Below are 25,094 nucleotides of genomic sequence, written 5' to 3'. Positions count from 1 at the left end.
CCCTACTCCTTAATTTTTGAACTAAAGCAAAAACATTATTTTTACTCTGTGCATTCATTTTATGCCTGGGCCTATTCAAAATATCACTAAAACTAAAGCCCATTCCAATTCCAAAAGGAAGTGTGAGAAGCCTGGAGACAATACAGCAGCATTACTCAAACAAGCTCAATCCCACTTCATTCTTCAATACATATAAAGTTGCACTTCAAACACAGAAGACTTTTTTTTTTTTTCTTATGGGATACACTCATAAGGAAGTGCAAGTGAGAAAGCGCCCTGAGCAAGGCAGCTACTTAAAATTCAAATATGAAAGAAACGATTTGACAGGTGACTTCAACTTTAACATAGCAAACACCACAAAGTCTTTATCTTTTAAATTCTATCTACCACATTCATTCACTGCAGGCAGCTCCAGTACAACTCTACCAAAGGTTATACTGGGAAAAAGAAAAATCACACCTGAACTGATTGGCACAGAGCAGCTCATTCCCACTCTTCCTGTCCTATGCAAACTTCTACCTCCTCTGTTGTCACAGCTGCTCAGGCAAAGTTTTACTATTGCTGCAAAAAAAAAAAAAAAAGCAGCCATGCAGCTCTCCTTGAGAGATCAAATAATTTAATTTTTCTGGTGAAACATCATGCTCATGAAGCTTGCAAACACATGTTGTGACACAATTAAAGCTCAGTCTTCAGAGCATGGTCTTTGATTTTAGGCATTATAATGAAACAGAACTTTTCATCATCACAACACAATAAATAGAGCTGAACTTGAAGTCAAGTGTTTCCCTAAGTGAATCTTCCAGCAAATTGTCTGGTTTTCCTACAAGGCCCAAAGTTTTGGTCTTTTCCCAGGTGTGGGAACAGAAGTTAACAGGTAACAGCATCCCCTGGGCACAGTCAGTCATGGTCCCACTCACTGCTCCTCATCCTACATCTGTGGCTCACAGCAACAAAACAACACACAAAAAGCCTCTGGTTTATTTTGCCTTTGGGAGCTAGAGGAAGTGAAGTGTATTGCTTGCAAATTTTGAAAATAGCCAATTCCAGTCATAACAGGAAACTGGTCTTATACACAATTCCACAAGCAGCCCCTCCATCGGACATCCGTGTGAGCCTGCTGCCCCATCTGATGCCAAAGCACCAGGTTGACATTCCTTATTTACTATTTTGGCCCAGTTATGTTTGCCAGTAGCACAAAAGGAAACCAGTAAAACGGGTTATTTCTGGGGAAAAGGGAAAAATTGGAGAGGAACAGGTCAGAACAGAGATCCACAGATGAGCTGCAGGTTTAAGCCTGGAGAGCTGATAAGATTTGCCTTGTGGGTTCCAGGCAAGCAGCATTTCAGGAGAGCACAGTTAGGAATGATTTTGCAAAACTAAAGAACCCCAGTTCCACAAATTTACTTCAAACACTTAAAAATAGCATTCATAATAAAGTATTCACTTCCCAAATATTTAAAGGACAGCTCCAGCATCCTACATTTTCAGACTAAATATTAAGCACAACTTCCTATCTAATTTTTGAAGGTGAAGAATCACCCTCTGCAGACAGTTCTCAGCCATGGTTACATGCTGTAAGATTACTAAAAAGGTATTTTAGTGGCTGAGTGCCTGTGTCCTCAGCTGGCTGTGCTGTGCAAACAGTGACAGCAAGGACAGCACAGCACTGCATTTCAGCAAAAAGCCACTCCCTGCTCCCACCAAGTGTTAGCAAGGCCACAAGTGCCCTCAGCACCTTTCAGCTGCCCCAGACCTGCAGCTATGCTGCCCTGCCAGTGCCACCAGCAGCTCCCCAGGACACCCCCACAGCCAGGGCTGGCACAGGAGCCCAGTGTTCCCAGCTGGATCAGCATGTTTGCAGAGCCTTATCTCCACACAGACTGTCCTGTGCCCTGGTTATCACCAGCCATGCTGTCTCCAGACAGGGCTGCCCAATTCTCCATTCCCCAGATTTGTGCAAAAAGTGACAGTGCCTCTGACTCTGAGGAGCCCCCATGCCCTGAGCAGGAGCTGCAGAGATGTGAAAACCAAACCCTGCACACCATCCCCACTCCCAGCACAATGTTTATTTGCCTAAGCTCCTCCAGAGAAGGCATCAAGAGCCTGAGCCTGCCCCACCTCCTTCCCCAGGCTGTAGGGAAGGCTTTGCTACTCAGAGCATCATTTCAAGCCTGTCTGGTTTCAATGGCAAATTAAGCACTCACCTCCTGCTAGATTAATCTACTGCATTAAAAGACACTTTTCCTCCTATCCCTGCTTATACACAGTAATCAAATTGCCTCCAGCATATCAGTCTTTAGGATATCCCAGACATTCTTTCATCTCATGGGATGGTCTCTTTTCCAGTCTCCTTCCTGGTGCACTCATTTTCTGAATCACTTTGCATCTCTTCCAGTTTTAAAAATCAACTTGTGTCCTTTCTAAAGGGACATTCTAAAGCAGACCTTCATGTTTACCATGTCCTGCCAAAGGCAGACAGGGACAATGATGTGATATTTCCACCCTGCTCTCTAGAGTCTCTCTGTGCCCCCATTGGCCCTTCCCAGGCACAGCAGCACCTGGGACTGTCACACACACATTTCCCCAGAACACAGATTGTTCCCAGTATTGGCAGAACAGCAGCTGCAAAGTTGTGTTCAAGAAGGTGTAAAGGAAAATACCTCCATTTCTTCAAAGTGGACCCAGGAAAGGTGTGACCCCCACCTGTGGGATCACTGGGTGTTTATCACCACAAACCCAGGGTGCTGTACTTCCCATTCTAAAGGGACTGCTCATCAGGAACTGCAGTGACAGGAAAGGAGTAATGGGTGCAGCTGTGGCTGCCCCTGGATCCCTGGCAGTGTCCCAGGCCAGGCTGGACAGGGCTTGGAGCAGCCTGGGACAGTGGAAGGTGTCCCTGCCCATGGCAGGGGGTGGAACCAGATGGGCTTTAGGGTCCCTTCCACCCCAAACCATTCTGTGATTCTATGATTCTATAGAAGAAAAACACATTCCAAAAGTTTTGGAATAACTGGCCCAAGTTCCAATTATTCCAAAGCACTGGATAACATCAGTGCTACAGAAAATGCATTAGAAACACCCCATACACATTTCTCCCAAAGAAAGAAAAAAAGGATATGCAGGAAGAACCTTGTGTGGAGGGACTCAAGGCTTTCTGGATGTTTATTGTGGTTTCTCAAACAGGGAACAGTCTGCCTTCCACAGAAGCAGCTCCCATAAAAGGCACTATGATGAATCTCAGAACCATGCACACAAACAAGGCTTCCAAAGCAGCCCCAGCTCTCACAGAATGTTTACCACACACCACCTGAACTGGCCCTGAGAGCCCCCACCCTTGGTGGGGCTGCTGGAAAAGCCTGGAGCCTTGAGCCTGCTCCTGGCCTTTAGAGTCAGCTTTGCTTCAGCAGCCAAAACCAGGCCAGGCAACCCTCCCCTTCTGCAGGGCATTATCCACCACCCAATTAAAATAATATCTCTATCCCTGATTGACTGATAATCTAACCATACTCCAACATGCTTCTGAATCGTTCAGGTGCTTAAGTAAATCTTCTGTTTCAGATGTTCACATTCCTCTCCTCACTCCCAACATTTTTGGCAGCCTACCCTCCTGTGTTTTGACATCTGCAAGGCTGCATTCCTCCTGCTCTGCTTCAGTGCTCTGTTTAATGTTCTCTACTTCCAGCCAAAAACTGTCCATTGACAAGTTGTCCAAAGCCTCTAGCCTGGAATTCGTGCTCTCTGACGCTGGGGATGCCACAGGAGTCTTTGGAGGAAGCTGGTTCATTTTCCAAGGGCAACGTCTGCTGCTGAGAGAGGAGAGATAAGGAGAGAGAGATTAGGCTCCACGTATTACACACAGCATTGGTGTCCAGCCTTGCTGATTAATGACTGCAGCAAAGCCAAGCAGAGGTAAGGGCTGGGCTTCCTCCACTCAGTGTTTAGCAATACAGACAAGCTGGGACTCAATCCCCTGGAGAATGGGGAAAACTGCTGTCCAAGCACGTGAGAGGACACAGGATCAGCAGAGTCTTTTCAGTGCTGCCCCTGCAGTGAGCTCCAACACACCACCTCCCATCCCCATGCCCATTCCAAGCCTTCCCTGCAAGTTTGCTGTGCAGTCTCAGCCCAGGATGCTCCAAGCTCAGTTCATGTGTGCTCCAGGACCTGGCACAGACAGGAGCCTGGCAGCTCCACCACAGCAGCCCCAGCCCAGCAGTTTGTGCTCCCCATGCACAGCTCCATCCCCTGCACTTCAGCTCATGCAACAAACAACTCTCAGGGCTGAGAGCCCCTCTTCCTGCCCAGACCAGATTTTTCAGCTGTGAAACAACACGAGGTGTCCTGGGAAACCCAAGCACGTGGAATTTTCTTACCACCCTGCTGATTCATTCATGCACAGCTGAAGTCCCAGACTGGCCTCGTTCAGCTTTCAGCCCCTGTGCTGTGAGCTTCTCATCACTTCATAAAACAGTGCCTCTCCTAAAATGAGCTGTAATTGTCTTCAAAGAGTTCCAAGCCATTTAAGCCCTGCTATACATATTTTTCAAAGACTTAAAAATGGGATAAGTGGAACATACTTATGAGAACACCTCAATGATTCCACTGATGAATACAAAAATTAAAGAGATGGAGCACTACTCTAACTGTGGGTGGTTTGAGAAACACTCACGAACAGCCACCACCACCAAGCACATGCTAAAATTCCTTTCTAGTTTCAGTAAAAAAAAAAAAAATAATCAAGTCTAAGTCTTACACCTTAAAAACCATGACAACAAAACACCCACAAAATGCTATTTAGCCTCCTAGCTCTAGGAGCCAAAAGTTATAGATGGCAAAATATCTGGAAAGTTTTAGCCCCTTTCATTCCAGAAAGTCATTATTAGCAGTTCTGGCACTAACTTGCTTCGGTTGTGAGAAGCATTTTAAGTCATAAAGGGCTAAATTGGAAGATGTAACAAAGAGACAAATGTTGCAGGCCATCCTGCACTTGTATATTTGCACATGTGCACACACATCATGCTCACACCTTACTGCAACACACACAAGCAGCCCCTCTCTCCTGGAGGTCAGAACCACAGCAATAGTCATCACTTCAGGAACATCTGCAGACTGCCACAGTGTTTAGAACAAGAACTAAAGGGGTTTGTTTGTTTGTTTGTTTTACAGGAAGACAAAAGACTGAATTGAGCTATTCTGCCAGGCAAGGACAGAAGTGATCTGCTTGTTTAGCCCCATCCTCACTTTCCTATTTCTGGGTATCCAAATAACACTCAGGATACCAATTATAACCTGTGGAACTCTTATCTAAGAATTTTTTTTATTTTTTTTTTTACCTGCACAGTTCATGTCCAACTCTCTCAGTTCCACTGCAGCTACTCAATTTTTTTTTTTCATCTTTTCAAATTTTATTTCCATCTTTCCCCATTAAGAGTTAAAAAGTTAGATTGCATCCTTCACCTTAACTCTTCATCTTTGGTACTTCTCTCCATTTTCTCACATTTGCTGATAATCCTCTCATAAGAATCCTTCTCACCCCAGAAACCTCCAGGTATCAACAGCAAAACAGAATTTAGGTTTGCAACTCCAGCAGAACCTGCCCCAGACTTGACCAGCAGCTTGCACCCAGCAGATGTGCTCTGTGACAAGCCTGTGTCACACATGGCTCTGACAATTCCTTCCCCATGCCTGCCTGGGAAAAACAACACTATTTTAAGCCAACATAAATAAAATCTTCAGCTCTTTCCAAAGGGTGGCTCTTGACTTGGATCTTCTGCATGCCTGACCCAGGCTCTGAATGCCAGTTTCAGCCCAGAAGATGTTACTCCAAGTGGAGCACTGTTTATGTGAGGCACTAGGGCACATTCCTGGAGCACACCTAAGGGTCACAATGTCCTCTCAGCCCAGGTTTCAGGCTATGCCCTTGCCAGCAGCTGTTTTTGGTCTGCCTTCAGTCCATATCACAGAGTTCTGGTGCAAGGACAGAGTTTTGCAGACAGCAGGGACCTGCTGCACCCCATCCCACCCTGACTGTGCTTCTACACCAATCCACAGTTACTTTGCTTCCTTCCACAGCTGGCAACACAGATGTTCTTAGACTGCTTGCACCAAAAACTCACCAGTCACACTATAAACCTACTCTAGGAAAGCCACAGCTGAACTGCTTGTGTGTCAAACAAAAGCCATCCTAACTTTTTTCCCTCATCTGGCCCATTTACTGCTGCACTAAAGTTGGTTTCACAGAGTTGCAGGATGCTAATATCACACAGCAGCTCTACAGAGGGGCAGCAGGACCAAAGCCCAGCTCCACTGGTGTTAAACCAGAGCTGTTGCTCCTGTCTCACAGGACAACATAAAAACCAGGCCTTCACATTTAGAAAAGGTTGTGTTTCCTGGTCTAAGTTCCTTTTTATTCTTGAGTGCCTTGCAGATCCAGCTGCCCAGGTGGAAGGCTAATTTTAGATTCAGTGCACCTAAAAGATTGTTCTTCCTCATTGCATACCCGAGTCAACTGGAGGGCAACCTGTGACGTGCAGGCACAGCAACAGCTGAGATTGAAAGCAGAGATTGTTGGCTTAAAACATTAATGGCTCAGTGCAACTGGGCAAAGAGTAGGTGGAATAATCGAGTTCACTGCACTGCACTGTCAGAGTAACAAAAAGCATCAGATTATGAAGCTTTAAAAATTAACCTAACAAGAAGGAGGCAGGCAGAAAGATCTTGTTAAGGACATATAGGCAGGGTTGCTGTGGAAAGACTGAGCATCTTAACCCAGGCTTCTCCTCTTGTTTAAGAGCACAGCCAGTTTTAATGAGGTTTGAGATTCACCTTCAGTCTAAGCCTGACTCCAGAGCATTAATAACACAGCTATGAGAAATGAGGACGGCACAGACCTTACAGAGTTCTAAACCTGACTCCAGAGCATTAATAACACAGCTATGAGAAATGAGGATGGCACAGACCTTTCAGAGCTCACCTGGATCCCTGGGAGCCCTGCATGCTGGCTCAGTGCTGGGGTCTCACTGATCCCGGGCTGCACAACGCAGTCTCAGAGCAGGTTTGATCTGTTCCTAGATACTGTTAACACACTGCAAATATGTTGCAAACACTCATGTAATTCTTCACCCTCTCGAATACCAAAATACAATAAACACTGTTGCTATGTTCACTCCGGGCTTGAATCACTCCCATGAGAGAGTTTCTCAAAGGAGCTGGAGCTGCTTGGGCTTCTTTTCTGCTTGCTCAACATCCCTCCCTCATTGAAATACCTCTCTAGCAGATGAATAAATAAAAAGGTTCCTTCTCAAGCATTTCAAACAGAACAGGAGGCAACAAGTGCAAGCCAAGAAAAAGGAATTCCTTTAAGGCTGCTTCCAGAAAACTAAGATGAGAAAAAGGCAACAAGAACAGAAGAATTCAGGCAGACAAGGCAGTGCTTTAAAGACGTTTCCAAAGATCTGGAGCAAGCACAAAAGCACACATGGAACAAAGGAACAGACAAAGTCTGAATGAGCCTCAAGAGCAAGTTTGGAGCAGCACACCAAGTCACAGCATCATTCACAACCGCCCAGACCACAAGCATGGAACACAAGCATCTTGCAAGAAAGAAAAAAAAGACATTAGTCTATCAGCTGGTTGAAGTATTTTGAAAGAGAAAAAAAACTACATTAATGCCACACCACACACATCTTACCTGCATTTGATTTACTTTAAGATCAAAACCAAATTATGAGTACAAAAGCAAAAAATGGAAAGAAACAAACAAAAAGTCCCACAGGCTCTCCACACATTGCTTCCAGGTTCTTACCCTAAGCAAGCAGTTTAAACCTAAATGATGAATGTGTAGCTAATTCTGAAGAGAAAAAAAAGTCACCTAAATATGAGCACATCACAGCTCATAACATACTAGGTTTTCTTGTTTAAAATCATGTAGTGGGATGAAGGCATCTAGGAATAACAGACTTTGAAAAACTGAACTATTTTCAAAACTATTTGAAAAACTGAGAAAATCCTGAAGCAGGAACTCAAATACATACTTTTTTTTTTTTTTTTTTTTAACATAGATATAGCTGTAGCTATTTTGCTTATTGGAGGTTTAAACCTCAGTCTATCCAAATTATCAATGCAAATATAAAAACAGGTTCCTGTCTGGAAGAAGACAATCTACTCATAATCAAAGCCTTACCTGAAATACACATGATCACTATTTCATTCAGACACAGAACTACACAAAAATCTATTCCTACCACACAGAGAGCAAAGTTATGCAGGAGATGCCTCATGAAGAAAAATTCCACGTCTTTTCCACCAAAGCTCTGAACCAGAAGAAAGCCCTACTGAAAATCTTTAATGCCTGGTTAGTTACCCTCAAAATACCCCAAATTTTGAACATGAACACCATTACCAATTCCTCTCTTCTCCTATGCAGAATAGAACTACTAAGGCTTATTCTTAGGAGAAAATGGAAAGCACATGGCTGGTTCAGATTCCTCAGACCAGGCCATAAAAGCAAAGAGTGGCTAATTATCAAATTACTGCAGTGGCAGTGAACAGTAACTTACCCAACAGACTCTGACCATGCTTTCCTTTCCCTGGCTTAACTCAACCAAAGCAGCTAAAGAGCCAGAATTAAAGCAATTTTAGCAATAGTCTGCCACTGCTGAGATGCATCTGCATATCTCTGACCAGAGCTTTGCTCACATATTTCATAGTTTCACTGAGAGTATCCCCTGTGAGAAGTCACAGTGCCTTTAGCTCAGGCTATTTTATCTAGCACTGCTGCCAACCCCCACTTGTGTCCCTATTAAGGAATTTTATCAAGGACTTTGCACGTGTGGGATGGCACAGTTGAAGGTCTGTCTCTACAGCACCAGTGAGAATAGCAAAGATGTCACTGCCACAATTTGCTAATAAGATTTCAGCTTGTTTTCAGTAACACAGCAATCAGCTCATCAAGATCTCCCATTATGCAAGCAGCTCAGGGAGCAGCGTCATCTCAGGTTGTTTTGAAGAAGCCTGTTCTGCAAGTGATAAAGAAAGAGGACGTGCCAGATCCTGCTGTGTGTGTGCAGTGATTCCCACCAGATGCAGCTTTCCCCAGTCCAGCTGTGAGAAGGCACAACCTCACCTCCTGTCCTGGCATTCTCAGTGACAGCAGACAAAGCAAACAGCAATCCCTTGTCCAGAGCTGTGGAGTGACAGAGGTGAACCCTGAGGCCTCTGTATATCTGGACAAACTCCAGGGGGTGGTGGAGCACTGGCACAGGGTACCCAGAGAAGCTGTGGATGTCCCATCCCAGGCTGGATGGGAATTGGAGCATCCCTTCCCATGAATCAATTTGGAACTTTATGATCTTTAAGGTCCCTTCCAACCCAAACCATTCTATGATTCTGTCATCTCCACCACAGCTTTGGATCTCAACTAAAGCACAGGTGGTAACCTTCCTGACAATAAGTGTCTCTGTCAAATTATTTAAGGGCAAAGAAACTCCATCTCTATTTCCTTGTCCCAGGCCTTCATCTGGAATAGATTTATCTCTACTCCATCTAGTAAGGGGCTAAATAAACAAGCTAAGTAATAGGGAAATTTGCCTTTAATTACAGACCTGCCTAGAGGCATCTCTGACCGAAACTCAGAGCAGAACAGAAACAGGATTGATAACCCCATGCAGATACAGCCAAATTAAAAATATTCAAAGCCATGTTTAGCTTAGACTATTAGCTGGGTGCCTGTCCCATCCCACCAGGGTTTGTTCTGGCCTCAGAAGACACAAACCACCCTCTCTGTGCATGGTTTTGTGTTTGACTGTAAGGTCACTGTGGAGCCTGTTGTTCACTTTCCCTGCACTAGCAGAGTAAGCCAAACAGGAAAGGGCTTTCATCCAAAGGGAAATCCTGCTGGGAGAAAGGGGTACCTGGCCAAAACAAACCTTGAGTAGTACTGGGATCTTTAATGTGATTGTGAATTGATAAAGCTGATCTAAGGGATGATTAGATAACAATCTTTAACTGAAAGGTGGCATTCCTAACCCTATTTCCATCTCCACTGAATCCATGTCCATTTAAACACATCAGCAGCTTTGCCCATCCAGTTGCCCCAAGGATCTGGTCTGCCATTCCAATTTCACCTAAAAGCAGGATTCCAAACCCCTCAACCCAGTTGCCATGGGGTTACAAACCCCACAGCCCAGCTGCCATGGGGTTACAAACCCCACAGCCCAGTTGCCATGGGGTTACAAACCCCACAGCCCAGTAGCTCCCACATCTTGTCTCCTCTCCTCCATCCAGAAGCTGCCCTGGGCTGAGTCTGTGCACAGGAGTGCCAGGAGGAAAGCAGCAGGCAGGGAATCACTGCCCTTTGGTGGCTCTGCTGTCACAGCCCCGAGCACACACTGCCAGGGAATCTGGCAATGAGTCAATACCTCACAGCCACTGAACACATCCCCAAACACGCTGCTGTTACACAGCTGAGACACCTTCACTTCATTGCAGCTGCTGGGACTTCAGGGGAGGTGCTCAGCCTGTGCACACCTCAGACACTCAGCTGAGAGACCAAGGGCTGAGGGACCACTTGGCTTCCAGAGGAAAGGCTGCCAGCAGGTCTGAATTTACTGTAAAAAGGTTGTAAACTTATTTCTTGTGTGATCACTCATTAACACAAAGGCCTTTTACTGAAGCGGGTTCACACACACTAAACACTTTTCCTACAGCTTCTTAAATGTTGGACTTGGAGTAAATCTGGATAATAGAACTCATCCTAATTTCTTCTTATGGCCCATTCTGCCATCTGTACCTGCATTAAAGCACAGAGTGAGTAACTGCAAGTAGTTGCTCAGCTGCATGAGAACAGCCCAGAGATGCTGGAGAGGTCACAAGAGTGATGTGCTGGCCAGCACAAGGGAAGCAGGGGAGGAGAGGTGTGCTGGAATCCAGCTATGCTGCACTCATGAGAGCTTCAGGGATGCAGGAAGACAGGGAGGAGTCACAAACTCCTCGTGTGGATTTCTCAGGGCAGTTATTACACATAACACAAGGTGCTTGGCTGTTACCCTGCCATGAAAAACCCTTGGCTGGGATTTATATCCAATACTGTAAGTGGAGTGTCACCAGCCAGCCCAGGTCCCAGGAGCTTTACAACACCAAGAGGAAGGGCAGGAGGGAGGCAGAGCTAGCTCAGCAGTGTGGCTTTTGCTCAGTGTTGCTTTGCAGCCATGACAGCACCACCAGCCCCATGCAAGCCAGTAGGAATCTTACTGGGAACTCAGCAAGCATGTCAGAGTTGCTGATCAAAAATAAACACTGATTAGTGTTTATTAGAAGAGCAGGCTGGCATATCCCTGCCCCATTGTACAGGTAGGTTTTAGGTCAATCCTGGGAAAGAGGCTTAGTTACACACACACACAGACACTCACACCTGTGGTGAGTCCTGAGTGAGCAGTGGGAAGTGTCACTTGGCTGGAGTTCAATGTTTTGGGCAAAGCTGGTGAGCAAGTTTGAGGTTTCTGCTGTAGCACCTCTTCAGAGCTGACCACAGAGGTGTTCTGGCACCAGCACAGACACTGGAACTCAACTAACTCGTTTGGCAAAAGCCTTAAGTTGTGAACAAATATTTTGATTTTTATCAAAGAAAGCCTGCAATACTGAAGGTTTCAATCTCATTCTCTTACACGTGGGTAATTTTAAAGTAATTTACCATATCATTCCTGTGTCAGTCCCCCTATGATTGTTATCAATTTTTTTTCACAACTCAAATTTTGCCTGGGGTCTTCTAAAGATTTTCTGTCTTTCTTTGAATGCATTATCTCATCAAATTGGACTGGAAAAAATGAGAACTCAGACAGACACAAAATGTGATCTGTGATTGGAAGTAAAATCACTGCCAGCACATTCACCCAAAATCAACACATTCTGAACACTACAGCAAGAAAACATTCTAAAACTCAATGCAAACTTCTAAACGGATGCAAATACAGCTTAGATGAATTCTTAACTCATATAATACCCAGTAAGCACACAGGCAGAATGTTGTTTGTCAAGCAAAGCAGTTCAAGTCTCAGTTCTTATGCCCATATAGATCCACAAAGCCCTGAGCAGCCCCCAGACCCCAGGGCAGTTCCCAGTGTCACAAGGGAGCATTTCAGCCCCCCAGGTCCCACTGCTCCGGCTTGCTGCACTCAGCCCAGAGCACGGAGAAAAGAACGGGGATTTTCACAGGCTTACTATGAGGGAAAGGAAAGGCAATTTCCACAGGTTTCATATCAGGACACGGCACTCAAAGCACTATTTTAAGAGCACACAACAGCCTGCTCAGCTCTGGAAATCCCCCTTTCTCCCCCCTCCTGCCCCAGGTGCTGCCTTGCCGTAGGGCAGCGATCCCCCGGTCCCACCGAGCGCTCCGTACCTGCTCAGCAGCTGGGCACAGCTGGCTGCCCGGACAGGGGCCAGCACCCCCCGGGGCCTGGCAGTGCCACTCCTGGCCATCCTGGAGCCCTGCTTGTCCATGTCCAGCCGGGAGGAGGGCGGCACTCAGTCCATCCGTGTCACCCGCGAGGTGCGCTGAGCATCCTCTGCTCCGCTCCCTCCCTGCCCGGCAGCACGGACAGCAAAGCCAGCGCTGCCCCGGGCTGCGCCGCCCACGGCCGGGCACAGCGCACAGCGCACAGCCCACAGCCAGCACCGGAGCAGAAAATAGCGCCCAGCTCTTCCCAAGGCTGGGCTGCAGCTCGGGCTCGCTAAACATTAACGTGAGCCCCAGCCCACGCGAAAAGGGAACTCCCAACGCAGCCCAGCAAGGAGGAGCCAAGCAGACTATTCGCTCCTTAACGTTGTACTGCAAGAGAACAGCGAGAAAAGAGCGAAATATCTGCCCGGGGACGTGGGGAGGGCAGGGGAAAAAACAAACAAAAAAACCCCGAGTGCCTTATGAAAAAAAGCAATTCAGCATTTCTTGCCATAGTTGAGCAGTGAGTAAACTCCAGCTGGATGTAAGACACTGGTGTTGAAAGAGCAGTGTAAACTTGTAACACCCACAGAGAATATTTTGCAAGATCCAGATTATTTATTAAAAATATCATCAGCAAGCAATGGACAAGTGGGCAAAGTGTTAGATCAGATTCCCTGTAGCCTCTTCTGACAGGTTTTGTTCTCTCCTTGTTAGTCTCTCTACGGAGTTTCAGTAACTATCCTTTCTTCGAACATTTTTTATTCCTAATCCCAAAGGTAGAGGGATGAGTAACTTATTTAAGTTTTTTAGTGAAGGCACACAAAGCTCATCCAGCACAAGTAATAATCTCACTCTGTGTATTTCCCATATTCCCAGTAAGGCTGGATCTACAGCTCAGCCTGCTTTGCCTCCAACAGCTTACAGGGCAGCAGCAGCTATTTTAGAGACAATCCCTCTTCATAAAAGGGCCCATCTTGGTTTTGTTCCTACTAACATAGTTATTTTTCCAGCCACTGCTTGAGCCCACCCTGTGCTGAAGGAACTCTGCCCCACTCCCCAGCTTCAGATTGGGGCTGGCACTGGGGAGGTGCCTGGGCTGGGACACTCACAATTCCCCACATTAACTATGCAAAAACATTCATGGCAATTTCCTCTCTTTTGCTCCTTACCCACAGCTCCTGTAAAACTTATTCCTCCAGGTTTATCCACATAGCTCCTCCTACATCAGTGCCAAACAAATATCAACCACAAAATGCCAGCTTGTGGTTCAAGAAGTTCAGATATAAGCAAAACCCACAGACCACAGGTTTTATAACAGCACAGAATTACACACAGGCAGCATATCACAGAATGGTTTGGAAGGGACCTTAAGGAGCACCCAGTGCCACCCCTGCCATGGCAGGGACACCTTCCACTGCCCCAGGGTGCTCCAAGCCCTGTCCAGCCTGGCCTTGGGCACTTCAAGGGATGGGGCAGCCACAGCTGTTCTGTGCCAGGGCCTCCCCACCCTCACAGGGAAGAATTTCTGCCTAGTATCCAATTATAAAAATTCATCCAATAATGAAGACTGTAGGAAGATGCAGAAAGCAAATTAAAGATTTTTCATCCTTTTATGCAGCTACACAGAGTACTGTTGCTGCAGAAGCATCACCATCATGTGTGACCACACACATTGCTCAGGATGTGAGACATGGGAGGGGAGAGCAAGGAGGGATGACAACAAAAACATCTGCAAGAGGAGATGTGGCTGCTCTTTGCTTTCTGTTTCTACAAACTTTGAAAAGCATTTTTTTTCTCCCCAGAGAGCACTCAGCCTTTCCAAACCACTCCCAACTGAGCACACCTTGTCCTGAAACAAGGGGTTGGGTTCCAGGCCCTTCCTTCTCCTGGACATAAAATCACCTCTAACCTGCCAGCACTGCAAGTAAATGGGCACCACAGCCCATAACTATATTTCTTTTGTCCCTCTGTAGTGTTCCTTGTCATTAAATTTCTTTTAATAACTGCAGCAGCCAGCTGATCATCCTTTTTAATGGGTCAATTTACAGACAGAGGCTGCCAGACACTCGTACCAGGCAGTTTCATCCTCAGGTTTCTCATGCAGCAGTAATAACTCAGCCAGGCTTGTTGCACAACTGAGGCAAATTTAAAGCATCCAGATGAAGACAGAATTCTTTAAGAGTACATTCAGCTTTGATTACTCACACAAAGTGTACTCAAGCACTGCTGAAAGTTTCTGATCTCTGTGGATAATAACAGCTGCACTACAGCCTTTCACATCTTCACTCCTGTCTGGCCTCTGGTTCCTCATGGTATTTTGAGAGGGGTAATCAGTAAGTTTATCTCCTAGATTGTGCTTGTGAGGAAAAAGGTGGATGAATAGAGGCCAGCTGAGTCTGCTTTTCCAGAGTGAATCAGGATAAATATTCCAACTCTGGTTTCGAGCTCTCCAGCATGTTCCATGCTCCAGGACAGTCTTCCTGGCATCATTAGAGATGAGACAAGCTCACTAGGATGAGATGATCTGGATCACAGCAGCTGAATCTTACTCAAATATGGAGACAAAGAGACATATGATGCTCTCAGCAGCCAATTAGTTCTAATGAATCATGGGAACAAACCCAGCACTGTTACTGTCACCACTTTAGTGCACAAGTTATTTCTGAAGGCATCCACACATCCTGCCAAACTGACATGACTTGGCCTGACTTTTTCAGGATCAAAAGGAGGTGGAAAAACATCCAACAAGCTTTTGGATAGTCAGGAATTTCAGCAGGATGGAGACCTAAAGACTGCAGGAGCTCTCTGTAGTCTGGGAGAGCTGCCTCTGCATGTGCCTGACAGAGCTGGCATCAGAGCCCTCAGGTCAGCTGGAATACAACATCCAGGGGCTGCATTACAAGATCTTATGGCAGAATTACATTTTCAAGCATCTCAAAATTAATTTGTTACCCTGAAGAATGAATACAAGTGACACACTGCAGTGTGGAGTGGAAAAAGCTGGATGTAACCCAAACCCATGAAATGCAATTCTTTTTTCTCAGGTTTATTTTGAGGGCACACAGCATTAGGAAAACCTGAAAACCATTTACCCTCCTCAATCCCATCAGAAAATCCTCAAGTGGTGCTTCCTATCCATCACACAGACCCACTGAGATTGAGATTATCCCAGTTTCTGGAGTCACTGAAGAGGTGAGTTTATCCAAGCCCCAGCTTGCTCCCAGTCTGGCAGGGAGCAGCAGCCAGGCTGTGTCCTGGGGCACAGCTCTGGCTAAGGCAGCAGCTCCCAGCAGCTGGGCCTGCCACACATCTGCTCGTGCTGTGCCCTGGGCTGGGAGAGAAAGCCAGCACCTCGCAGGAAAGGGCTGCCAAGGAACAGCCCCAGCAACACTCAGGCCATACAAAGAGCTTCCACTCATGACTTCAGTGCCTGAGACAAGAGCTAATTTGTTATCCTGCTGAGAGGATGCCCAGGGAGCTGGAGTATCAATAATCAATATCAATAAATATCAGTATCTCCAGCTGCCCACCCTGTTTGAAAATGTCCTGCCTTGGGGAGGAAGTAGGGTATGGGGGAAAATAGTCTTTCTTTAAACACAGATGTATATTCAGATAAGTCAACTGCAAAGTTGCTTAAACCTAATTACTACTGTAAATGTAATTTAAATCACCCAAAACATTTCCACTGCTCAAGGAAGAGCTGTAACAATAGGAGGAAGCACTAAGACAGAGCTATTCTTAACACTCAAAAACACTTATTCTGATGAATAACCAGGACTTACTTATTACTGTAAATTGAATATGCCTCTGCCTCCTGGGCACTGAAGGTTGTGTAAAATTAGAAACCTTAGGGGGTTTCAGAGGATAACCTCGTTTACCTCCCTGCTCAAATATGTGCCTGGTATCTGCAGGGGGCTGTGCCTAAAACAAAAAATAAAAAATAAAATAAAATCTTTCTCTTGCTGGACACTGAAGGCAGAAAGGAGTCACAGGCACCAGAGTAATGAGCAGCAAGCTGCTTGTTCACTTCCTCCCAGCACAGGCAGCTGTTATCCTCAGCCAGGTGACAGAGGAGAGCAGGTGGGAGCAGTGAGCAGCAGCAGCTCTCAGTCCCTGTGCAGCTGCAGTGGGTGAGCAGCACCTCGTGCCAGCCCAGCACAGCCAGGGATCCCCTGACTCCTCACTGCACCACCTCCACTGAGCACTGGGAACATCCTGCACGTTCACACAAGGACAATGTGCAAAGCTCCAGCTCCCAGGCTCACCCCCAGCCGAATCCACAAATCTCTGTTGATTTTTGCACATTTCTATTCCCTTCTGGGAAGGGGATGGGGCAACAAATAGGGAGAGGGCCAGAAATGGACTTTCTTACAGAGATGCCCCAGTTCCCAGCCCAAAGATGTGATAGATTAGGTTGTCATCCTGTTTATTTCCTGCAGCACCATCTCAGCAGCGGGATGGGCTCACCATGAGTCAGTCTGAGGGCCTCCCACAGGAGCTGCTGCCCAAAGAATGCCAAACATCCACTCCTGGGAGAAGTCATGCCCATGGCACAGCCCCACAATCAGAGCAGCTACCAAGGTTATGAGACAGCTCAACAATAGCTACTGATAAGCTGGAGTTTTAGCAAGGATGGTAAGACAAGGAGAGGAGAAAAGCAGGAGTGAGCTGATCACAGCTACACACCTGAGCTGTTTGTTAAAAGTGAAACACCTCAGCACGGACTAAGTGCAAATACAGTTTTCAAAGCAATGTTTCATTTAGGAGGTTTTATTGTTTGTTTGTTTGTTTGTTTGAACAGATTTTATTATATTACGTTTTTTAAAATCTCATAAGTTTTCATATTGGGTCAGATTAGCTGGAACTACTTCAGAAATTAGACTGGACATCCTCCCCTCTCCCCTCTCCTTGTTGAATGATTACATTAAAACCTAAATCCTAAACTCACCTAAATACTCCAAGAGTCAGAGAAATAATTACCAAGTAGGTCCCACACACATGGTTATGGGGAGTTTATTGGGAATGAAATACCTCTGTGCCTGTTTGTGGGTAGATCCACCAGGCTCCAAGCAGGGGAGCAGAAGGACACCTCCTCTCCAGGGAAGTTGTGTTTTTGCAGACCTCGATTGCTCAATCAGTTATTTCCAAAATAAAAAGAAGTACAGTCAAGTACTTCATAATACAGTCAAGTAGCAGAAGCTCTTATTTAGCAGCCAGGCAATTTTAAGGGCCAATTATTCCACTCATAAGCAACACTTTTGTTGTACTCCAAAGTGCCATCACTTATCCTAACAGCTTCTGTTCCATTTTGTCATCTCTCCAGCTGTAACAGGTCTGTCAGGAAGAAACCAAACTTCTCTGTGTGGAGAGAGATTACAAGTGGCCTGTAATTTATATTTATGGGGATTCTGCTCATTTTCCTTGAGAAGAGAGATGGACTGCTGTTTGAAGGATCAGAAGTGAAAAAAAAAAAGTCAACATCCACTATTTTTGCTCTGCTGGTGCCTGGCTCTGAAGTCACCACACAGAGCTTGTCTGTACTGGTTTTGTCTATAAACGATGCAACAGCTGGAACAAAACTGGTTGAGATGCTGGACCTGATTGCACAATACAGCTCACAGCTCTTACAGAGCTATTTGTAGTCAAGAGCCTGTTAACTCATTAGAAGAGGGCTTGTTTTTCCAAAATTTTAATGACGAAATTTAATCGCATGAGTCCTCATGAAAACCAGGAGTGGAAGATGTCAGACATGATCTGGCTCAGGGGCCAGTGAGGGGATGGAGGAGCTGGCTACAGACATTCCTGAACAGCTTTGTGGTGCAGGATTTACAGGAAGAGCCCAGGGCAGGTGGGGCTGGTGGTGTAAGATCATCTCAGAGGTCAGTCAGGGATTAGAGCAGGGTCCATAAATCCCCACATGCTGTTTGCTGTGTAAAACCCACTGCTCTGACTGGAGGGCCAGAGAGGAGATGGGACACAAAGTCTCAGACATCAGTGATGCAAGACAGATTTTTATTGCTCAGTTTATGCCTGGTGTGCAAGGTCAGACTGATGCAGAGCTGGTGCCAAGGCCAGGAGAAGACATGACATAGATCAGCCATTGAAAAACCACAGTCAAAACAAGTGAAAGAAGCAGAAATTTAACCTGGACTCACAGGTGAATTGAGAACTATAAAGATTTCATAAATATAAACCTAAAAACACACAAGAAAAGAACTAAAGCAATTGTGTTTTACCTCACAGCTCTAGCAATTTTGATGAATAAACATTTTAACCCAACTAACATTCAGAAACACATGTTTTAACCCTGGTGTAAGGAACCAAACTTTTGTACAATGGCCATTTTCTGACACAGGCATCACCTGGCTGTGGTTGCTGACCTGACTCCTACTCATGTTTTGGCCCCAGAAATGCTGATACAGCTCAGCTGATCTACGCTGGGAGGAGCCACTGGGCAAAAACAAGAGCTACACATATGGCAGAGCCAAAGGAGAGGAGGCAATGAGAACTGCTGTTCTTGCAGCTCTGCAAAAGCAACTCTTGGGCAGTTTCTGGTATGACAAACTCTTCAGAAATAACTGCAAGAGCCCACAGGAATGGTAGAAATCAAGCTTGCATGGTGGAAGATGTAAATACATCACATTATCCAAAATGCTTTCAAGCTGACCTGGCAGTATCTGCACTGCTGAGGCTCCCAGGCTGCCCAGTGTGATACTTGCACCGTGCTGCAGGAGGAGGGAGGGGCATTCTCACCTTCAGATGGGAAACCAGCTTCCTCATAAGCATGGGAGACAGGGAATTTCTCAATTAACCAATTAATTAGAGAATTAACAAGCTACCATCCCACTGAGAGGGGACTGAGACCTTGTTAGAGTTTTTTACCAGATGAGCTCACATAATAAAGTTGGTTTCACAGTGCACATCCTCCTGGAACTGAGAGATTCAAATGAACTGTGATGAACTGACTCAGTGTCACAAAAAGAACTTTTATGGGGTTAAATGGTATTCATAGACCCCCAGCTTGCAGCTTCTTGACCTTTGCAAAGGTTTTTCCTTTTTTTCCCTTTGCCATCTGTTTTGTTGACAATGAGGTGATGCTAATCCTTTACAGACCATACCAGCAGAATTCACAGGAATCCTTAAAGCAGCAATTCCTTGATCTTATTCATCAATTGCACTCCCCACTTAGGTTTCCTTCCATCTAACACATTATTACAGCTAGAATGAGCCTTGCAAAAAGCCATTCTCCAAAAAAGCTTTTTGCAGGGTGAGTGCAAGCTTTGGGTTCTCCCAGGGGAGCTGGCAGCTCTGTGCTTGCTCCAAACCCTTCCTGGCCTGCAAACATCCAGCTCATGCCTGCTCCATGCCAAGGGAGCATAGGAAACGTGGAGTGAGTGAACTCTGAAACCCTTGGATGAGGGATATGGCTCGAAGGGCTGCTCCCAGGAGGGATCCTTCCTCTCCCATTAGGCAAAGGAAACACTGCAGCTAAATACAGCTGCTCCCTTTATCTAGTTTCACCCTGCTTGTGCACAGCTGGAGGGAGGCCAGCCCTGAGGAGTGTTTGCCCCAGGCAGGGGCTGGGAGCTCAGCTGCAGGGATGTATACACTGCCCTGCATGCTTCACCTTCCTGGGGACACACTGGGATTTCCTTCCACTGTGTCAGCCCCGCTGCTTTCCAACAGGAACATTGTCCCAGCTTTACCTTGACCGAGAAAAACAACTTTCATCAGCAAAGCTGTGTTTATTTGTTGCCTAAAGAGGATATCCTTCCAGTTCCATTATACATTGGCCACCTGCTATGGGCTTCACAAGAGTTCCAGGCTCCTGTTCACTCAAGAGCTTACACATGAGAAACCCCACCTTTATTTTCAGTGTTCATTATTTAAAATCTAATTCAGAAATGAGAATCTTCAGAGAGAAAAGAGCAGAGGCAAGGCAGTGAGAAGTACTCCAGATTTGTGCCTTTCCAATGTTTCTTATTTACAGTGATACATCTTCCACATTTTCCTAGGTGACCCAAGAAGAGATAACTGAGGAATATAAAATAACTCCTGGCCAGAGCCTCCTGTCAGTGCTTTGTCCATGCCCAGGCTGCCCAGCCTGCTGTTGAACCACCAGAGAGTAATGGCCAGGCAAGCTGTTGTCACTTCCTATGCTCAGGCTCCACCATATGATGGGAGTGTGTATGGTCATGAGGACATCTCACAGACCAGAAGCCACAACCTTCAATTCAAGGTATCACAGATGGCCAAAATTCCATATTTTATAAGAACTAAACAGCTTTCAGAGAACTAGTGAATTCATAATGGGCTTGCCAGACATTATGCAGGAAGATTCAGGGGTCCTGAAACTTTTCCCTCTAAAACTTTAAAAGTAGGGGGAATAAATACCAGAATACTGTTTGTTCTAAAAGATCCCCTGTGGGGGTTGCCCTCTTATTTTTCTGTAAGACCAGAGCAAAGTTCCCTTTGCATGCAGCTGGCACAGAATATTTAGTGAGAAAGATCTTCATTCCTACAAGAGACACAGATTTTAATAGCTCAGCAGTCCAGGCACTGGCAGCCCTGGGGGCTGATGGAATAAGCCATGCAGATGGAAACAATTATTTAGGAAGGGAAGGACTCCTGCATGCACAGAGCAACATCTCAGTAAAACTGAAGCCTCCCACCAGCACATTCCAGACTCTTGGAGTAATCTGCTTTGGGGAGTATGCTTGAAGCTACATCAGCTTTTGTATTTCTTTCTCCAATTTTAATTGCAATCACAAAACACACTCCCCTGCAAACTGACCCAAGGTCTGACCAAACAGTAACAAATACCAGGAAATAATACAAACATCTGAATCTCAAACCTGTTTAGAGACACAACTCACCCAGCAATGAGTTCTGATTTCAGACAAGCTTTTCACTACACAGCACACCTGGAAGGACTTACCCACCCAGGCAACAACTCTGCAATGGATGACTTACACCTAAAGTTTAATGAATAAATCATACAGGCTGTACTTGATATATAGTTTATCAAACTGAAGTGCTTTACAAAAACCAAAATCACGAGTCCTTGGAAAGGAACAGAATTTCCAAAAGCACTAATTGGTTAGAAACACCTAATTAAGGGTAGTCCTTTCAAGCCAGCTGCATAAAGAATATTTCATATAATATGTTGCAGGAGAAAAGTAATTCCAGCAGGTTTCAATTAAGCCTCGTTGCCATATGGATTTTGCATCCACAGCAGGAAGGCTCAAACATCATGTCACAACTAAGATATTTTTATGTCTCCAACTGAAAGCATTTAAACTGCCTGGAATAGAAGCATATGGACCATAACATCCCCAATTGAGAAAATATTTTGCTGAACTGGGAGCCTAAAAGGCACATGAAGCTAAAATACACAATATTGTTGGTCAGGTATGGTAGTTCTAACTCTTAAAGGATATGAAAAGCCAGGAGTGTATTGCATGTATGCCCTAGTGACCTCATTACCCAAAAGACAAGATCCCAGTGCAAGGCACGCAGATTTTTAAGGAGGCCCTGAAGGGGTGGGGGCTCCTTTCTCTGCAGAAAGGGAGGGGCACTGCTCCTGGGGCAGTTTACACCAGTTTACACCACCCTGAGCACATGTGAGGGCTCCTCAGGTCACCTCCTCAGCCAAACTCCTACTTGAAGCAGGGTCAAACACCAGCCAGAGCAGTGAAAGCTTTGGCCAGTTGGGGCTTGTAAAGAGCTGAGGTGCCAGCACCTCCTTGGGCTCCCATTTCTGCACTCCAGTGAGTGATATTTTCTGTAAGGAAAGCTGGACACTTGCCCATTTCAGTTTATAAAGCTTTATACTTTACAAGTAACACAACTCTCTATCCACCCAATCAAAGATGTTGTGAAGTGGGAAACAACCGTTATGTTTTTTTCCTTTCCATATTAAAAAAATAACTTCAAAAGCATGTCTTGATTAACCCAAGAGCTCAGCTGCTGCTGCTGCACCCTCTTGGGATTTTGAGCCAAACCTTCAGTGTTATTTTTCTTCACACAGCTTGGACCCAAGAACCCCAATTCCTCCTTATTGGAAACAGATGTCAACTAAGTTGAATCATCCCATGACTTCTGCAGGAGAAGGATGTAAACAGCCACAGCTCACCCAGCTGTTACTCAGAGAGGTCCTGCTGACAAGTCAGGGATCCCCACATGCTGCAAGATGTTCAACAAGCTTTGACATAGTGATTTGAGATATGTTTATCACTTAAATCCACCAAAACACATTAGGTCACTTCAGTTTACACTAGATTAGAGTTTGGGTCTTTTTACCAACATCTTCCAGAGTTTTGAGCTCAGAGGAGAAAGAAATACTTATCTGTGTTTTTATGCATACAATGCTTCCCAACAGAGTCTTAATCTTTAACAGACCCCACCCCTGCAATGTGCCTGCAAAGTAAAGGCTTTACAAACAAGAAGGGGGTAAAAAGAGAGATTAAGTGATGTGCAAAAGGTCACAAAAAATGTACAGTGCAGTTTGGCACACAGAAATGCATCCTCCACCTCCCAGGAGGCTTAACTTCAGCCAAAAGGAACTACCAAATTACAACTCTCACTAATGCTGTGCTCTGAAGTGTTCAATCCAGGCTTTGCTGTCTTTTCAGCTTGCTGCAGCATGGAAGAGCTCTGGGACAGAGGCTGCTGGATGCATATGAGAAATGATACACCAGGTGAACAAGAGACCCTCAGGTGAGTAAATCCTAAAACTATTTATGGTCAGTGTAAACCACCACACTGGCAGGAGCTCCACTACAGCATCCAAGGCTGCAAACTCTCATGCTGATGCCCAGGAAGCAGCTTTTGCACACAGCAGCAAAAGAAAATTAAGGCACAAGCTCGTGGATGCTATTGAAGCACTTGCAGACTACAAGGCAGCTGCAAGGTCATGCTACATTCATGCTGTGAGCTCCAAATGCACAGCAAAGACAGGCACAGGGGCAGGCATTACAGCCAGATTTGGGGAAGGGAAATATTTTAACAAATGTGGATCATGATACAAAGTCTACAGGGTTCAATCTGAGACCCCTCATATGTAGGTTCTCTGTCCATTCTCCAGGCCAGGTTCACACACCACCAACCTCTTATTAGAGGCACAGCAGAATCAAAATGCCCTTTCTATACTACTTTTAGCTAAATTCACACACAAAAGCCCTATTCTTAGCAGCCAAATATTTATTTGTGCATTATTTCTCATAGCTCAAAGACAGGAAAACCAGGTTTAAACCACTAGTGCCAGCAGCATAGCTGTGGTACTGGGGAACTCTGCAGGAACTAGGAGTCCTCACAGTAGCTTTCTCAAGCAGGTTTTTGCAAGCTGGCACCAACCTCCCTGCTATTACAGTGACACTGCCATGGACAGCCAGCCCAGCCAAGCTAAAGCTATTCTGAGTGTATTTACACAGACTAAAAACTACACAAAGCATATCCTTTGGTAGCACCAGGCTTTAGAACATCTACCATGCAGTACAAGAAGCAATATTCTCCTAGACCTTTAGATTGTTTATTTACTCACTTCAATTCATCTGCTCATTTGCAGTGATGATCCCAATATAACTATTTTTAACTTAAACTGTGGCATTCTGGCAACCACCTCGAGATAACAGAGTTTCTTTTAGAAGCTGAGATTAACAGAGTCTAAAAGACTCAAGTAGCCTAAACTAGAGACAGGAGGTATCATCCTCAGGGATGCAATATTAGAGGTATTCCCAATGCCGCAGCTGCAAGATGAAGCCTTTCTTGCCCAACACGTTTAAAGTGCACGTAGTGGAAAAGGTAAAGAGAAAAACCTTGGCACTACCAGCAAGCATCCCTCTCTCTGGCTCAGGGAAGACAGCTTTAAGATGTCAGTACAGCCGAGACGATAACCCCATCCCCCAACGGGGCAGAATCCAAAATCTGGGAGAAAAGTGACAATTCGGCACTGCACCACCATGGCATGCAGACTCCCGGAGGAGCTCCGAGCATCATCCTACCTGGAGGGGTCAGTGCCCACCCGGACGGGTCAGTGCTCACCTGGAGCGGTCAGTGCCCACCTGGTGCGGTCAGTGCTCACCTGGAGCGGTCAGTACCCACCCGGAGGGGTCAGTACTCACCCGGAGCTCTCAGTGCCCACCCGGTGCGGTCAGTGCTCACCTGGAGCGGTCAGTACCCACCCGGTGCGGTCAGTGCCCACCCGGAGCTCTCAGTGCCCACCCGGTGCGGTCAGTGCTCACCTGGAGCGGACAGTGCCCATCTAGAGGGGTCAGTGCTTACCTGGAGCTCTCAGTGCCCACCTGGAGGGGTCAGTGCCCACCTGGAGGGGTCAGTGCCCAACTGGAGCTCTCAGTGCCCACCCGGAGGGGTCAGCGCCCATCTAGAGGGGTCAGTGCTCACCTGGAGCGCTCAGCGCTGCAGCCCACGGCAGGAGAGGAGGAGGATGAGGAGGAGGAGAAGAGAGCAGGGGGCTCTCCCGACCCCGCAGCTCAGCAGCCGCTGGCCGGAGCCGCCCAGGGCCGGGCTGGGAGCTCGGCAGAGGCGAGAGCCGGAGCTGAGACCCTTCTTCTTCCCTCCGCCCCCGTCCCGCCCCTCGGAGCGCTCCCCGCCGCTCCCTCCGCATCTGCCGGCAGCATCCGACCCTGGCGGGGGG

The 25,094-nt window shown here is 46.1% G+C and overlaps 1 protein-coding gene across 4 annotated transcripts in view; it reads right to left on the bottom strand.

The window, feature by feature from the left end:
• ARHGAP40 (Rho GTPase activating protein 40) overlaps positions 1-25,094 on the bottom strand; it is a 38,027-nt gene extending 12,933 nt beyond the window's left edge. Inside the window, exons 1-2 of one of the 4 annotated variants that reach the window (XM_056507663.1) lie at positions 24,842-25,094; positions 3,604-3,806 (exon numbers count right to left, since the gene is read on the bottom strand). In XM_056507663.1, the coding sequence (XP_056363638.1) occupies positions 3,604-3,784 (181 nt within the window). In that variant the 5' untranslated portion in view covers positions 3,785-3,806; positions 24,842-25,094. Of the gene's footprint in view, positions 1-3,603; positions 3,807-12,397; positions 12,825-24,841 lie in introns of those variants that run through there. The other 3 variants (XM_056507664.1, XM_056507661.1, XM_056507662.1) reach the window with 3 other exon arrangements.

This window comes from Oenanthe melanoleuca, chromosome 20 (assembly GCF_029582105.1).
Source record: "Oenanthe melanoleuca isolate GR-GAL-2019-014 chromosome 20, OMel1.0, whole genome shotgun sequence".
NCBI classification, from domain to species: Eukaryota; Metazoa; Chordata; class Aves; order Passeriformes; family Muscicapidae; genus Oenanthe; species Oenanthe melanoleuca.
The sequence above is the reverse complement of the archived record's forward strand: the minus strand, read 5'-3'. Positions and strand labels throughout refer to the sequence as shown.